Source organism: Vombatus ursinus, unplaced genomic scaffold (genome assembly GCF_900497805.2).
Source record: "Vombatus ursinus unplaced genomic scaffold, bare-nosed wombat genome assembly UNPS02004691.1, whole genome shotgun sequence".
In the NCBI taxonomy this organism is placed as follows: domain Eukaryota; kingdom Metazoa; phylum Chordata; class Mammalia; order Diprotodontia; family Vombatidae; genus Vombatus; species Vombatus ursinus.
The window spans coordinates 5937888-5955483 of NW_020944469.1; the positions used below are offsets into that span (position 1 = coordinate 5937888).

Here is a 17596-nt window from a genome sequence, read left to right on the forward strand (position 1 = left end):
AGACTTTGGGCCAGTCACTTCATCTCCTCCATCTTCATTTTCCTCCTTGGTAAAATGAGTGGATTGGATCAGATGAGCTCTGAGGTCCCCTATATCCTGAGCTCACTGATCCTATGACCTGCCCAGGATCACACAGATAACAGATGATGGTGCCAAGATTTGGATCCAGCTCATCTGACTTTTAGGGCAAACCCTTTTCAGACAGCTGTCGTTGGGTTACAGAGGGTTCGAGTGTTAATAACCCACACAGGCAGACACATGGAGGCAAAGTAATGGAAAAATACATAGAAGGAAATCAAATTCAAGGCAAAGAAAATGGATCATAAATCTAAATGACTATTGTTCTAATTATTTCTCTTTAAACAGATTATTCCAATCACAAAAGAACTAATAGAATAAAAGAAAGTGACTAATGGAATCCCCATATGTACTGAGCAAGTGATGACAAATGGATAAATTCTCCCTTTAAAAATATTTTACCATTCACTATTTTCTTTCGTTTATCAAATGAAGGCTATTAGTCAGTAAAATGTTTAATCAATTAGTGAAAAACTAAATGAGCCTGTCAGTGTAGTCACTGAGCATATAATTTGTTCCTCATAATTGTCACTAACAGTGAAGATTCGAATGGCTGGGTAAAGGAATTCTGGTAAGGTGTTAGGGCACTGTCAGCATGACTTATTCTCGGGGGAATAAGGTAGCTGGGCAGCTTCTAATTTTTTTTCCTCCTAATAACTTGAGCCTTAAACAAATAGGCTCCATACCTAGTCTCTGCTTGGCATTTGGAAAGCTTTGGGGATTTGGCTGTGTGTTTCTGACTGGGGTTGACTCACAATCTAGACAGCTGTTTTATGTGCTTGGTGAAGATAATGCACATTGACAAGGTCAAAAAGATAATCCCCCAAAGTCAGGTTTACAATATTCCTGGCTTATTGGTTGGGCCCCCAAAGCCACTGACAAGTCTATACATAGAATGAAAGACACAGAAGCCTGTCCCGTTGGGCTGTTGCTATTTGATTAAATGGATATCTTGAGTGAAAACTGCCCAAAGTGCCATCATTTGGGAGCCTTTGTTTTTAAGTCCCTGTTCTATCTTCTCTCCCTCTCCCCCCCTCCCCCCCTCTCCCCATCCCCTTCCCAGGTTATTGCTGTTATCCAATTTCCTCTGTCCTAGCATTTAATTTACCAGGTCCAGAATTTGCTCTGATTTTCAGATAGAGTTATCTGTACAGAGTTTCTGTAGCCAGCCTGTGACATTTTTAATATGGGCCAAATGTATCGCTGATAAAACAAACTTTTATGTATATCGCTTTAGCACCAACTCTGAGGACCTTAGTTGGGAGCCAAGGCGTGATGATTTGGGAAAACATCAGCATTAATAATAGATGTATGCAAATACAGAGACTACACTGATGTTCTTTATGCAAGGAACACGTAATGGATCTTCTCCCCTTCATCAACCTTGCATTATTATGGAGTGAAAAAATAATTGGTTCTTGTTGGACTGTTTCCAGGTGAACCGAGGCCTGTTTCCATGCCCCCCGAATATGGCTGGGTGAGGGATTCTAGAGAACATGGAATGTACAGGCAAAGTGGCAGAGGTGAGTTAACCAATTCAAACTGTGAGTATGTTGTGTCTCTTGGATGACAAAATCTCACCCATGAAAACTCTCTCGTGTCTAAAACTGTCCAAATCAGGCAATATTAGGGATGGGAAACTTCAAGAACGGGAAGTGGTTTTGTTTCTTAGTGTCCTAAGCCTGCCCCTATCATCATATTCCCTCCTGAAAGGCATCAGCTCTGGCCTTGAAGTGTGTTACCACGCCCCCACACACACTTCAACAAACACCCACAGATTTGCTGGTAGCCACCACATAAGCATTAACCAAGAGGAAATATAGATGGGAAGGAGCTAGGGAAGGTGGTGCTTTCTACCCAGTCAGAAATGTGGACTGGGATCCAGGCCATTTCAGCTCCTCAGGTACAGTCAGGCTACCTGGGACTGGAAGGTTCTTACCCACTTCCCTGGTACTTTGGGTTGGCTAAAAATCAAGGCTCTGTCAGCAAAGAATAGGAAGGGAACGTTAGGTCCTTCCCCACCCCCACCTCCCAATTATCTGATAATTAACCTCAGAGCATTGATGTAAGGTAAGAGTACATTTCCTTTTCTCATGAAAAGAAAGTATTGAAGATGTTGGTTTTCCTATTTCCTCTTCTCTCTGTCACAATCTTTTCCTTTAATTTTGAAAAATACTAACTACCTGATGACAGAATAAATCTGCCCAGAGAGGTACGGTTTGCCCCCTATGTAGCCCATGGGGATGTCTGGGAAAAAATCAATAAGATCCAAGTAAGCTCAATTGGATGCGCATTCCCCCTAGGTCTTGGTTTCTTGGCTGGGCTTAGCCTTCCTGAGACTTACAGCACTCGCTGTGCCACATTTTATGTACATACGATAGGCTTGAGACTTGCTTAAAGTGATCAGAATAAAACCTAAAGGCTGTAATGTGTGTGTTTCATTTATAAAGGCAAAAGCCTCGGCTGCTAATTTTTTAATGCAATTCATTAGACTGAAAGCAGTGGAAAATGCCTAGATTTGTGTTTCCTATAGGTCATTCCTTTTTGGGGAAAGACAATTGGAATCATTTGTCAACAGTAATGCCATTAGTCTGCGCCTGCAGCCTCTCTCTGCTCCAGACTATCTGCCACATGGATTCTAAAATGATATTCCTAGCGTGCAGGTCTGGGACTGATCATGTCCCTCCCTTGCTCCATAAACTCCCGTGGTTCCCTTAGTACCAATAGGCTCAGTTACAAATCCCTCTATTTGACATTTAAAGCTTTTCATAGCCTGGCACCAACCTACCTTTCAAAGAATATTATTTATTCCTTCTCTTCACAAACTACTCTCCAGACATACTGGACTTCTTGGTGTTCCTCACTCGTGACATTAAATTTCCCATTCCCATCTCTTTGCACAAGCATGTCCTCTCTCCTCACCACTTCTTCTTCGAAGCTTGAGTTTTCTTGGAAGCTCATCTATCTTCTTCATGAGTCTTTTCTTAAACTCTTTAACTTATAGTGCCATCTCTTCCCTCCCCCGCCCCAGTACCTTGAGTTTATTTTGCATATGTATGTGTGTGAATCTAGATGTAAATAGTTTACTGGGTTAGAATGGAAATTCCTTGAGGGCAGGGACTGTTTCATATTTGTCTTCCTCTCCCTAGCACCTAGCAAGGTGCCTGACACATGGTTATATCAATACGTGTTTGTTGATTGATTGATTATTGTTGACTGATTCCATCCTAAATGTAAACAGCTGACTACATGCCTATAGATATAAATGGAATTAGGCAGCTGGCCTGAAAAAAAATACCATGTTTTCTTTCTATGTTTTTTTATGATCATAGAACTAGAAGGTATCTCACAGGCCATCTAGTTGAAAACCCTCATTTTATAGCACAGGAAACAGAGACCCAGGGAGGCCTTGCTCCTTTCTATCCTCCCAGACCTGACCTATCTCCTCCAAAAAAGCAAGTTTCAGGGTATGGCCACTGCCTTCTCATCACTCTCTCCCCACCCTCCAGAGGATGGAGATATAATCAATCAGACTCTGTTAAAACAATTAGGTTGCTTTTATCCTAGGGGTAATATAATGTTATGTTTTGCCTAGCCTGATTTCTGAGTGTTCTCAGTTTATTCTGTAAAACGTGATTACCTCACTAGATGTCTTCAAGCAAAGGTTGTATCACCATTTGTATGTTATATGGTAGAAGGAATTCTTGTTTAGGTACAGATTGGACTAGCTGTCCTCTGAGTTCAGACAGTTCAATGTGAAGTTATTAAGTTGGAGGGCAGAGACCATGTTTTTACCTTTCTTTGAATCCCCACTGCTTCAGCACTGTGCCCGGCACATAGTAAATGCTTACTTACTAAATATTTGTTGACTTACTAAGTACTAGGAGTACAAAGACAAAAGTGCCCTCAAGGAGCTTAAGTTCTAACGGCTCAGACAACATGAACATGTAGAACAAAGTACCTAATACATCCAGAATGGATATGCAGTAATTTGGGGAGGGAAGACAGCAGCAGCTGGGGAGGATCAGGAAAGGCTTCCTAAAGAAGATGGTGCTTCAACTGAATCAGAGTTAAGGAGAGAGTACATCCCTAGTATGGAAGACTGCCAGTGCAAAGGCCCAGCTATCAGAGGTGAAGTAGTCATGTATGCAGAACAGTTTGTAGGCCAGAATGGCTGGATTCCGGAGTATGAGGAGGAGAGTAATGTGTAAAAAGACTGGAAAGCTAGGAGGGGCCCTGGTTTCGAGGAGATTTCAATTAGCAAATAAGGGGTTTCTATTTTGTCCTAGAGGTCATTGAGAGTCACAGTAGTTTACTGAGCTGGGGTCCCAACAAGGTGAGATATAGTGTTTTATCCTCCCAAGTTTTGGAAAGGATGTAGATTCAGCAGTGTATAGAAAAGGCTCTTTATGTGAAGTCCACTTAAATGTGCCTGACTTCTTTCTCACATATACTTTTAGTTTGTTACAGGGTGAGCATAGCCAAGAGAGTGTGGAAGAGCCATACTCAGGACAAGGACCCAGGAACCGATGTATACTTGAAATGTAAGAAATCTGCAAATAGGCCTAATCACCATCAGACCTCTTTAAGGTCCCCTTTGGCTCTAGAACCTCTGATTCTCTGAAAGCCAGTCCCTCTCACCCAGTTCCTACCTCAGAGTCAGAAAGCTTGGGGGCACTGGGCCTTTTATATTTTGCAAAGCACCTTCACATATGTTCACATTATTCACATCTTCACATTATTTCCTTTGATCTTCAACCACTTTGTGGGGTAAGTGGGGTAGGTATTCCAGGAACAGCTAAATACTTGCCAAATGGAACGCATTATATTAGAAACAAGAGACAGTTCCTGCACTCAAGAAGTTTTTGTCCTGATTTTGCAAATGATACTCAGAGAAAATAAGTAACTTTGAATATACTTGCCCTTAACCTCACAGTAATGGACGAATTAGGCAGAATGATGATAAATTAAATGCACCACCAGGTGTTACCAACAGAAGCCAGTATTGGACTCTGCAGCTGGAGTTCAATATAGAAACCATCATTCTGTTGTGGTTAGCAGCATTAGGAGCTCAATTTGTAGTGACGTACTCAATTTAAGGTCCTCTCCTCTAAAAAAAAATAGATAAGAGACCTAAACGCCAAAGAATCAAAGAAAGATTTAGAAAGATAAGATCTATGAGTAAAGGAACTTATGAAATCAAGTAAATAACTAAGACATATTCTAGGATTATTCAGTAAATCATTCACATTTCTTAATGTGTCAGGCACTGTGCTAAGTGCTAGGGATACAAAGAAAGACAAAAGATAGTCCCTCCTCTTAAGGATCTCAGTCTAATGGAGGAGACAGATGCAAACAACTAGGCAGAGACAAGCTATATACAGGACAAATTACAGGTAACCTCAGAGGGAAGGTATACAATTTAAAGAATGGCCAGTGATAAGAGCAGGACAGGCACGAATAGAAGGTGGCAATTCTGGACCAACAACTAGAAAATCTGAAAACTTTCAACATGGCAGTTAGGGAAATGGTAACTGGATTTTGGTAGCAATGAAAACTGAGGATATCGGCAAAGCATAATTCTTTCATCCAGAGGCACACTTCTTCATGAAAGGAAGGAGCCTGAATCAGTATGGATCAATGTTCTCCTTCATCTTTTCCCTGAAAAAATGTTTATTGAAATTTGTAAATCAAGGTTTTCTGTGTAGTCTTATGAAGAGGAGCATTTGAAAACCATGAATGTGGCTCTAACAGGTGCTCCAGTACAGACTTAAAGCACCATGCATACCTGTTTCTCCCAAGACTTTGCTTTGGACCTTTCTTGTCACTGTATTTGGGTAGTGCTGCTCACTTTTGGGTCCAAGAAAGATACCAACTTCCTAATGTAAAGTCTCACTGCAGAAGATGCTCCTCCTGGAATAGGAATCATTTTTAGGGAGTGTGGCCCCAGTAGAGCAATAGTTTCAAAATGGAGATATGTTCCCAAGAGCTTGTTAGAAAGCCTAACAACACAACACACATAATTTTCATACCTTCTTATATTATGTGCTCCTTACTGCATACTTCAAATGTAGTAAAGCAGCTCCAAGTACTTAGAAGCTTAGGATTTAGAACTGGACAGGACTTAATCCCCCTCCCTCCATTTTACATAGTAGGAAACTGAGGACCTAAGCAATGAAGTGGCTTGTCCATAGTGGCAAACTCAGGTCTACTGACTACATGCCATTGTTTCCCTTCCTCCTGCACACATAAATCATATCCCTAGAAATAAGCAGAGCAGCGGAAGCAGAGGAGCCAAACTTTGGCTTACCCCCCCTCTCCATCTGCTGAGCCACTCTTCTCCTGAGCTAGACCACAATATGTATTTGGCAAGAGCTCACCAGGTAGTTTTCTTATTGGTGCTTCAGAGATTGGTTATTAAGTATTCAATGCATATTAATCCATGCTGTTAATTGGCCTAGAAATAATGTACTAAGTGGTGAATTTAATGGAGATTTAAATAGTCACGTTTTTATGTAACCCTCCCCCCTCCAAAGAAATCTATTTCTATTAGCTTTTAATTGGAGACTGTTGCCATCAGCCATCTTGGAATCATTCCCAAGTGTGATTTTATGGCTTAAGCAGGAGCCAGGAAGTTGTTGTGTTAGGAACTTGCTGTTAGACCAAGTTATACTAATTTTCATTTCATTATCTGACTTTTTCTGAATAGAGGGATTGTTAAATATTTCCTTTTACTGTAAGGTTTAAATACTTGAATTTTTCCAGAAGCATGAACCACCTGGTATAAAGTAGCTGCATTAAGTGATTCCAACTTAAAAATTTGATACTAGTAAAGCGCAGGAATTTCTAGATGCTATACACTTAAATCAAGGCATTTCTCTACTCCCAACATGGATTTCTTTTTAACCTGCAGACATTAAATTCCAAGATATAGTAAAGTGCTGGTATTTCTAGAGGCAAAGAGATAAGGTACTGTGCTTCTGTAGCAATCAGGCTGGACAAAACAAGAGCTTTTTGCATTGGCCACATTATGCCAATGAATTCTGATTTGATAAGAGTTCTTTTCTGGAGAGTAAGCATTCTGGTTCAAAGGACTGTAAAAAGCTGAGGTAATGCTTGTATTTCATTTCTCATAAATCTTAGTAAATATATTCAATATGACAAGCGCTTGAGCAGAAAACTGTGGGTTGTGGTCTCCATTTGAAATGTCACATAGCAACACTCACAAGAGGCTGTTGAAGGAAATGAGGCTTTTTGCTTGCAGAGAAGTATAGTCAAGTATAAGCATTAAAGTGAGACTTTTCATCCCTCTGCCTAATCTGATATTCACATTCTTTTTTTTTTCCTCCTAGCCCCAGAATCTGAGAGTTCAATGATGCAATACCTGGGTGATGACAGGATGTTGGCGTACAGAGATGAATCTTCAAAGCGTAAAGAAAAGAAGGATTCAAGCCGAAAGTCTAAGAAAAAGAGCAAACATTTAAGCAGCTCTAACTATCCTATCCACCCACCTATGCTGTCTTCTGCTGCTGGTCCTCGAATGGACTCCCGGCAGCCTGATGTCTTGAATTTTACTATGCCTGAAGGCCGTGCTATGGCAGTGTCTCAGGTAAGTCCAGAAGCATATACATTTGAGCCTGATTTGCCATTTCCTGTCCCTATTAGGTCAAAGAACAAGTTTGAAAAATAACCTTACTTTCCTTAGTTAGAAATGCAGGCCAGGAAGAAGAAAGGAACAGTCTTGTATTCCCTTTCTCTTAAGCCCAATTCTTTACCCACAACAGTTTTTACCTTGAAACTTTTCACCTTAAGGAGCTAGTGGGCAAAAGAATGGGCATAATTACGTTGTAACCTACTCCTCTGAACCCCATCAAGGACCACACGCCCCATATTGGCACAAACTTCCTGTTATCATATATAGGGCATGGATATTTCTTAGCTCTATAATCCATTGCAACTCCACTCCCCACCCCATACACATACATATATGTGCAATAAATGTATAATAAATCCTGAGGTGCCTATTCTATACATATCCTAATTATGTTCCTTTTTCCTCCATGTGCAATAGGCCAAAATGAGCCCTCAAAATGCCATAGATCAAGTAATTGAAAGCAATCATCTCTCTAAATTCAATTTTGATAAAGGAGACCATTTGAGATGACCTTGCTGTTTTGTTAGGGTTTTTGTTCTTCCATTGAAGTAAATCGAATTTAAGTTAGTGTGAAGGTATGGCATTTGGAAGAGTATAATATGAAATCTTGACTTCCTATGCCTTACAACTTATAGCTAATCAGTTATTTCACTTGCAAAGTATCAAAACGCTCTAGCAAGTGTGTTTCTTCCAGCACTGTGAATTGCATGCACAGGCTGAGATTGTTCAACATTTGATGAACTATTTTTGATGGTACAAAGTAATATTCTTTCTGATGAAACTTTACCAAAGTGTTACCTCTGAGACATAATTAAGTTGATATGCATTGAATTTAGCCTTGTTATACTTCATTAACCATGGTAAACAAAAGACATTTAATTTGGACTGTATCGTTTGTCTCTGTGCATAAATATGCAACTTGAAATAATTACTTTGTTTTCCACTGGAACGTGTAATTGAATGTAACTGTACATTTAGAATGAGGCACAAATTCTCATAACCAAAGTGAAACTCTGAAATTGGTGCCTCTTTATCGCCTTTAGTTTAATAGAATGAATTTGTGATTTTCCCAGGGGACTATACCCCCCGAAAAAAAAAGTAGTAATTACATATTATGGTTTTATGGTTCCATCTTTTATAAACTGGGAATAATATTGGTCACTTAGAGTTAATAAATATAATATAAGCTACTACCCCAGGTTCTAATGAAAGTATCAATATTAAACCATTTCTTTCAGGGTTGTTGGTTTTTTGTTTTTTGTTTTTTACAAATGACCTTTTAGGAATTGTGAAAGTAGTTTTAGAAATGTGCTATTTCATAGCTTTGATATTTCTAACTTAATAATATAGCATGGCTATGGTAAATTGCAATTTATTAGTTAAAAAGAATGTAGCTATTATGTCACATCTATGAATTATAGTCCAGAACAATAATATATAAGATTTATATTTCTCAAGAGAGTATATAAAGCATTTGTCACAAAATACATTATTTAGTTTTAAATAAAACAACTGCCTCAAGTATATTGTTCTTCTCTGAGTAAGAAATACTATCCACAATCAGATTTTCCAATAAAGATTTTCCAAAAAATATATTTCTGCAAAATAACCTCTCAGTGGAGTATCCAACCAGTTAACTACTCTGCCCCTAATACATAACAACATTCCAACATTTTAACTGTCTCCATAATAGAAATGTATGTAAGCATTTATCAGAGATATTCTTTTCATACAGATCTTTACAACAGAGTATAGAATGCCAACTAAACTACGAAATAGCTTCATTGATAAATGATTTCCTAAAGGGCTTATGTCCTCTGCATTTCACCTTACAGTGATCTTGTTTACCTGGCTTATAACATTCTTGTCTATATTCCTATCCAAATCTGGAAGTGGACGTCTTGAAGAAATCTTTAACACAAGATGTTCAAGAAGGCACATCTTTTCCCTCAAATCTTGCCCTCTTTTCAAACTTTTCTATTTCTGTCGAAGGTACCACCATCCTTCTAGTCTCCCAGGTTTGTAGCCTTGGCATTATCCTCAACTCATCGCTGTCTCTCACCCTACATATCTAGTTGCCATATCTTGCTATTTCTACCTTCACATCTCTTACATCTAAACCTGTGTCTCTACCTCCACAGCTAGCACCTTAGTTCAGACCCTCATCACTTCTCACCTAGATGACTGAAACAACCTCCTAATTAGTTTCCCTGCCTCAGATCTCTCCCACACTTCAGTTCATCCTACATGTTATTTCCCAGATTTTCTTCAAGTCCACATATGACCATGTTACTCCCCAACCCAGTTGACCCCAGTGACTTCATATGGCCTCTTGGATAAAATATAAACTCCTCTGTTTAGCTTTTACAGCCCTATACTACATGTCCCAATGTATCTTTCCAGCCTCATTGGATATTTCCTTTCTTGCACCCTGTGAACCAACCAAACTGGCCTTCTCTCTATTCCTTATATGTGACTGTCCATCTCTGTGCCTTTACACTGGCCATACACCATGCTTGGAATTTACTCACCTCCATTTCACGAGCTCAAGTGTTGCCTTCCACATGAAGCCTTTCCTGATCCCCCAAATACTAGTGCCTTCCCTTCCAAACTACCTTCTATTTACTCTGTATACGTTTACTCACTGTATATTTATGATATATATATGTAAGCATGTATGTAGTTATGGGCTTGTTGTCTCCTCCACTGACATGTAAACTCCTTGTGAGTGGGATTGCTTCATCCTTTGTACTTATATCCCCAGCACCAAGCACAATGCCTGGTACATAGGAGGTACAAAATAAATACTTACCAATTGATTGGTTCATCCCCCAACCTTTAAAACAAAAACCTAAAAGAATAAAGAAGTCAACTTCAGAACAACTGATATACCATCCAAGAGTTGGCCAGGCAGCAAGCTAAAAAACATTCTTTCAAAACTAATCAAGGAATGATCCTAAGCAATTTTCTCAAGTATATGCATGGCCACTGCTTTCTCTGAGGTAGTACTTAGGTAATATGCCTCTGTTTAAAACAAGATAAGGTGTACTTGAGTAGCTTATTTACCTGACAAATAACAGTCCTGCATTCTTATCAGGAAGCATGTGGATAATTATTGTCTCACCCTTCCACTGTTTCAGTATGGTCTCTCTAAGCATAGAGTAAGAACACAACTAATTGTAATTGATCTTTAAAAGATTAATACTAGATTCCATGAGCAGTGGTATTAGAATTATGATGCCAGAAGCTCAGTGTCATTCCATAAGCAAACCTAAATCATGTTACAATTCTACCCAAGAAGGAAGACACACCAGAACATATGATATTGATAGTCTGCACTACTAAAGTTAAAGGTCTGTTAGCTTAAAATGAGACTTGTCTAAGGGTCCTGGTTGGTTTGGAGAGCGAGAGTGAGAGCGAGAGCGAGCGAGAGAGAGAGAGAGAGAGAGAGAGATTGATTTTAATAGCACCTGGGCAGAATGACATTTTGACCACCCACGCAGATGGCCATTTCTGACTTATGGTAGATTTTTTTAAAAATGAGAATGATTCAGCAATGACACAGAAGGAAAAGATAAGATAACATCTTTGTATAAAACAGGTTTAAAAAGACAATGTTATATAACAATTCCAAGCAGTTGGTATGCCATGTGTATGAAAATCTGGGGGGAATTCGTTGTAGTCAGATATTATATGTTTTATCCATCATGGGGTTAGCATCTCTGGCATTGCTTCACAAATAAACTCACAAAAAGCACCTTTTGAAAAAAGTGCCCTGATTAGAAGAAAATGCTAGATACCTCTGGGTTTGAGGATGGCTAAATACGGGGATTCCCAAAGGAAGGTTGGTGGTCATGGGCCAAATAATGTAGCATTTTCATTTGAAATAAGTTCACAGTTTCAACACTGTATACTTCACTGTGCCATTCCTTTCCTGTATATCCATACAAAGAAATATGTGAGCAGACAAAATATTTCTGTTTAATATTCCAGTGAAGTAAAGCCTTGTTACACTGAACTTTGGGGCTGCTAAATATAGCACCCATTTCCTCTAGATAATCTGTAATCAAAACAATTTCCTGACTAATAGCTTCTTAATTAAACACATTTACATGTAGTTCATCAGCTTTTCTTCTCCTCAGGTCACTGTTACTCAGGACCATACTTTGTTCCTGTTTTCACGAAAGCCATTTCCAGGGTGTAATGCAGGGGTCTCATATTCTGGGCATTTTGAATCTCCATTCCATCAGTCATTCAATCAATATTTATAAAGTGCCTAACACTTCATGATAGCACTGTGCTAGGAACTAAGGGGGATGGGAAGTTTAAATAAGATGTAGTCCCTGCCCTCATAGACCTTACAGTCTAGCAAAGGAATAAACAAAAATCAGGTCTTTGCTGGGTGTTGGAAATACAAAAGTAAAAGAGTCCTTGCCTTTAAGGAGCTTACATTCTACTGGTGAAGATAAACATACACAAACTTAGGGATATACCAAATATATACAAGGTAATTGGAGGGGAAGGATACCCAGAAATGCTTCATATAGAAGCTGGCTCTTGAGCTGAGTGTCGAAGAAAACTGGGGATTCCAAAAGTAGAAGTAAGGTGGAAGTACATTCATGGGGGCCAGCCAGCAAACAGGGCTGTAACACTGGATTACAGAAATATATCAGAGCTCTGTGAAACCCAAAGTGGAGAATCGTTATGAATACAGTGTTCAAGAAAAGCTTGTTAGAAGGTTACCCAGATACAGAGCTTGACGTTGTATTCCTTCTACTCTCACTTCATGGAATACCACCTACATGGCTTCTGAGCCAGACTTAAGGGATGAGTAAGAATTCGAAAGGCCAAGAGGAGGAGTGAGGGCATTCCAGGTACAGGGTCCATGTGAGCAAAGCAATGGAGGCTGAAAAGTACAGGGGACAGTTTGCAGGAGAAGGGAATACATGAAAGAGGATATTATGAAAAAAGGCTAGAAAGGTGGGGAGGGGGTGAAAGATCACAACAGGCTTTATTCAGGAAGCAATAGGACCAGGAATCTAGAGCCTTGGGATCTCAATTTTTTTTTTTATATCATACGTTTATTGATGGAAAAAAAAAAACTTTGAGCAAAATCTGCAATGTATATGTATTCAGTTATTTGTAAACTCTGTGTACTGTATATGTATATATTAATAATATATATTATAAAAACTACACAAAATATAAATTTTAAAAGGATGATATGAAAGTGAAATAATATTTGATCCTTGAGTTAACAAGGAGCCACTGGAGTTCCTAGAGTGTGTGGGTTAGGGGTGGGCAGGAGGGATGTAAGATAGGCAGAACAGTGTTTTAGGAAAATCACATGTTGTCTCCCTCATTAAGATACAAGCTCCTTGTGAGCAGGGATTGGGGTTTTGTGTGTACACGCGTGCGCGCGTGTGTGTGTGTGTGTGTGTGTGTGTGTGTTTTGTTTTGTTTTGTTTTTTGTTTTGTTTTGTTTTGTTTTGTTTTGCCTTTCTGTGTATCCCCAGGCTTAGCACAATACCTGAATCATAGAAATTACTTTAAAATGCTTGTTGGCTCAGTGCCCTGGGGCAGAGTGGAGCCCACTCTCTGAAAGGCTCCCAATAGACCTATAAGGTCTGATATGAAGAGTAGGTATTGGGAGCAGAATTTTCCAAATGGCATCTCTGAAGTATTGGGTATCATTTAGATTAGGTTCTAATCGTGCTAAGGAGCAGACACCTGGCTTCGGAAAAAGGGAGGCTGGGAACTTTCCCAAAAGTGACAGGAAGAAGACTGTGAGGGTTAAGTGAAGGTATGGCAGGGGTAGGGCTTTAGTAATTATACCATGGAGGGAATGTGATCTACTTTCTTCCCACACTCCAATTGGTTGATCATGTACCCCATGGGATCGTAGATGGCGTCCTTCCTCTACCAGGGGTGTTACCATTCCCTCCCTCCTTTGGAGACCACAGGCATAGGGAACCCATTTGTTTTATGGATGAGGAAAGTGATCCCAAGAGCTTCAGTGACCTTTCCAAGGTCACATAGGTAGTCATATAGGTATCAAAAGTGGGATGTGAAGCCGGGCCTCTGTACTCTAGCCACTGCACCATGCTGCCTCCTATTGGGCACCATGGAAGCTTTTGGAGCAGCAGAAGAATGTCATCTGATTAATGTGTATACAAGATTATTCTGGCAATGGGTTTAAGGATGAATTAGATGAGGGTGGGAGAAGAAGTATGAAAATTGGTTTATAATCTTGGGCTCAGGTAATTCACTAAAGTTATTTGCAGTATAAAATTTCTTTGCCAGGACTATCTATGCCTCAAAATTCTCTATACAGCTGTCCCTTTAGATTCCTATTGGATTCCCTTTATTCACAATAGCTATAGTATTTTCACAATCTCCAACCTACTGCTAGCCTTTTTGTCACAAAAAAGAAGGCTGCCAAATTGTCTTCACGAGGATGGAGTGAACTTTGCCCAGTTGGAATCTCTTTGTGAGATGAGTTCATCATAGATCTCCATGAATAGAATGTGAATGAATGATTACCTGTCTGGCAGTTCCAAAAGGTCCCTCCTGCTTGCAGAGGGCCTGCTGTTCTCGGGGAGAAAAGGAAAGTTTTATTGTTCCTGACAATATATCGGCCCGGGTTGAGACCACCACTGTCCCTGCCACCCCACCCCTGCAGCTTTCTAGGCCAAGCCCTCTGCCTTTGAAAGTCGTAAGCCCTGGCTATGGAATAGGAGGCCTATTCAGCCCAAAGGCCAACTTGTCATCGAACCTTTGGATGAAAGCAGAGTAGTTCTTTAGTATCACACTTTAGAGCTCTCGATGTGGATCAGAATTTGTGTCAATGAGCTGTCCCCTGTTGGATTTTTTCAGAACTATACATCTTCCTTAGTGCCATGGAGCCCTGAAGCCTGACTTTTCCATCTATCTTTACAAATAGTCCAGAGTTAGTGACATCACTTCCAGAAGAGACAAGGGGAGAGAGCTGGCATTCCCAAAACCCCAGATGCTACACTCCAAAGTACAAGAGCAGTGCAGGGAATCTATGGTTTACTTGAGTCAATGAGGTGATGTATTCTAGATGAGAAGTTGTCCCATTTAGTCTTTTTTTTTGTCAATGAGAATTTCGAAAGATGCTTTCACTAGAAAGCTATGTTCTAGCTAAGTTGTTTCCCCCGATGCCTCTCATTCCTTTGGCACTTCACAGTTGGATATTTGGAAAATTACTGTTTGCCTTATAGCCACAGTGAGAAATGTGTTGGAGGTAGCCAAAACCAGAAATAGGATAACAAGAAAAACAGACCAAGTAAATAAATGGAGAGCATCTCGCTGGAAACAGCTGCACATTGAACTGAGGAGTCATTGTTCATTGCTCAAAGATAGATTCAAAGTTGAAGAAGCAATGAAAACCAATCATCCCAGTTTGTGGCTAGCATTTTATAATGATTTAAGTATGGTCCTAAGTTGCAAAACACTTTATCCTGTGTGGCTTGCAAATCAGTAAAATGACTAAATTGTTTTACAATTTTACCACATCTTCTTGCCTGCAAGAAGTATATAGTCTCTCTTCTTCTCCCCCTCTTCCCATCATTCATTTAGGAGCTCAAAACAATCAATCAACAAGTATTTGTTAAATGCCTACTGTGTGCTAGGCACAGGGCTAGGCTCTAGGCTGCTAAGTACAATGAGTCCCAGGGGTGGGGAACCTGTGGCCTCGAGGCCACATGTGGCCTTCTAGATCCTTAAGTGTGGCCTTTTGACTGAATCCAAATTTTACAGAATAGATCCTTTTATTAAAAGGATAATTGTCTAATTATTAGATAATTCCCATTTGGAAGGAGCTCCCATGCTAAAGGGGAAAATGACAAAGTACCGTGTAAGTAAATAGACCGAGAATCAGGAGGAAGCACGTGACTGAAAGGTGGGTGGGAGAGGAGAGGGGGGCCACAAGCAGCAGGGGAAAGGGTTCAGGAAAGGTCTCGAGCTTGGAGGAAGAGGGATTCTATAAAACAGGGGAGGACTCATTAATGTAAAAATGCTTCAAGGGTCTCAAGGAAAAGGAGAGACACAGGTTTTAAGGTGAAATTAGATTTAATAAAGCTTTCAAAAGTATCTGTAATGCCCCTTTAGAACCTCAACAGTAATTTCCATCTACCTCCTCCTCTTCTCATTAAACTCCTTTTCCCTCAAGCACCACTAAAACACTTTCTTATTAAATTATTTTTCTATTTCATCTAATTACTACAATTACCAGTCTTGTTTTCTATTCTTTTTCATTGCAAATGTACAGTATTTCAGGCACATTATGAGTTGAATAGGTTTCTGTGGGCTGGCCTGGGAACCTAGCTACCATTTCTAACAGTATTTCTCTGGGAAAACAGTTTCCAAGTTGCAAACAATTAATGAGTACAGCAAGTGCTCTAGGGTCAACTCTCCAAGAGCGAGACCAGCTCCACCTCTCCCTTGTGGCTGTACCTTTTCAATGCCCTCCCTCCCAGGTCTAGCAACACAGCCAGGGCTAACCAGAGGCTCCTCTTCACTGTGTGCTTAGCAGATTGAAAGCAGGTACCGAATGTCTAGGCATGCTCCAAAGCACGCATGAGAAATGCATCGGAAGCATGTGGTGCATGCTTCTAAGGACTGGCTCATTAGCCAGTCCCTGTCTCATGTGAAAATGAACTTTGTCGGATACAACTCATTTGTTACCATACCTCTCACCTTATCACCTCCCTGGCACTTCCAGAACAGAACAGAGACCTAAACGGTTAGAAAAGTGACAGGAAGCAAATGATAATGGAGACACTGGTTTGGCAGAACTTCAGCTGTAACACACTAGAAAAGTAGCCAGCTCACATGACTTGGCACATAATTCTAAGCTCCATTCCCTAGGTCAGTTAAACTTTGGTCTAGTCACTAGCAAAATCACCACTGGGTAGTTGCAAAAGGGTTCTAAATTAGTGTCAGGAAGTAGTGTCAGATTCTCTCAGTGGGCAATCACGTGGCATTAAGGACAGCCTAGGCAGGTGCCGAGAATTTAAGAGTCAGACTCAGGGTGAGAGTCACTGGTTGGCCAGCAGGTGACGATTTGTTTAGCCATAAAAACTCATGAAATCGGTATCAATGGACTGAGTATCAACAGAGATGAAATCAGAGATCTGTGAAACTAGTACTAGAAAGTTCAGATCCCAATAAGATTCCTTTCCTTTCATGCTTTCCATAGTTAAATTACAGTTTATAAATACAGAACTTCCACGGCCCCCACTGGATTATGAATGCTTTCCATGTATTCAAAGGAACACAACAATATACAAGTACATTGTTGGGGAGAAATCTCCTGGAAACATTCATCACGTGCCTAGTATGTGCCAAGAATTGGCCCAGGAGCTGGCGAACCAGGGTCAAAAAGGAAAATCTCCCTTGCCCTTGAGGAGCCCACATCCTACTTTAAACAGCTCTATGGTCTCCAAGGCTCTATAATCGACAGTACAATGGAGCTGGAGCTGTCTGTGGTGGACAGGGGACATTTGGACAATTCGAGTATTGGCTCGGTGCCTTGATTACAAAATGAGGTCCCAATTGAAATTTACCTAAGTTTCTCTAAAGGAAAAAGTCATCTCTTTGGAAACAAGGCCTTCACAATATTTGGATTAGATTGGAAGGTTTAAGGAATAATGCTGGAGCAGGAAGGCACAATCGGGGATCACAATAATAATAACGTTAGCTAGCATTTATATGGCACTTTAACTTTTGCAAAGCACTTTACAAATAGTATCTCATTTGATCCTCACAACAACCCTAGGTAGTTGCTATTATTACCCCATTTTAGAGTTGAGGAAACTGAGGCAAAGAGAGGCTAAATGA

At 40.1% G+C, this 17596-nt stretch overlaps 1 protein-coding gene across 1 annotated transcript in view; it reads left to right on the top strand.

Annotated features, from left to right (window-relative positions):
• The window catches only part of LOC114026284 (connector enhancer of kinase suppressor of ras 2-like), a 560345-nt gene that overhangs the window by 394146 nt on the left and 148603 nt on the right, over nt 1-17596 (top strand). The window contains exons 12-13 of the mRNA XM_027839961.1: nt 1515-1601; nt 7431-7687. Of these exons, the coding sequence (XP_027695762.1) occupies nt 1515-1601; nt 7431-7687 (344 nt within the window). The remainder of the gene's footprint in view (nt 1-1514; nt 1602-7430; nt 7688-17596) is intronic.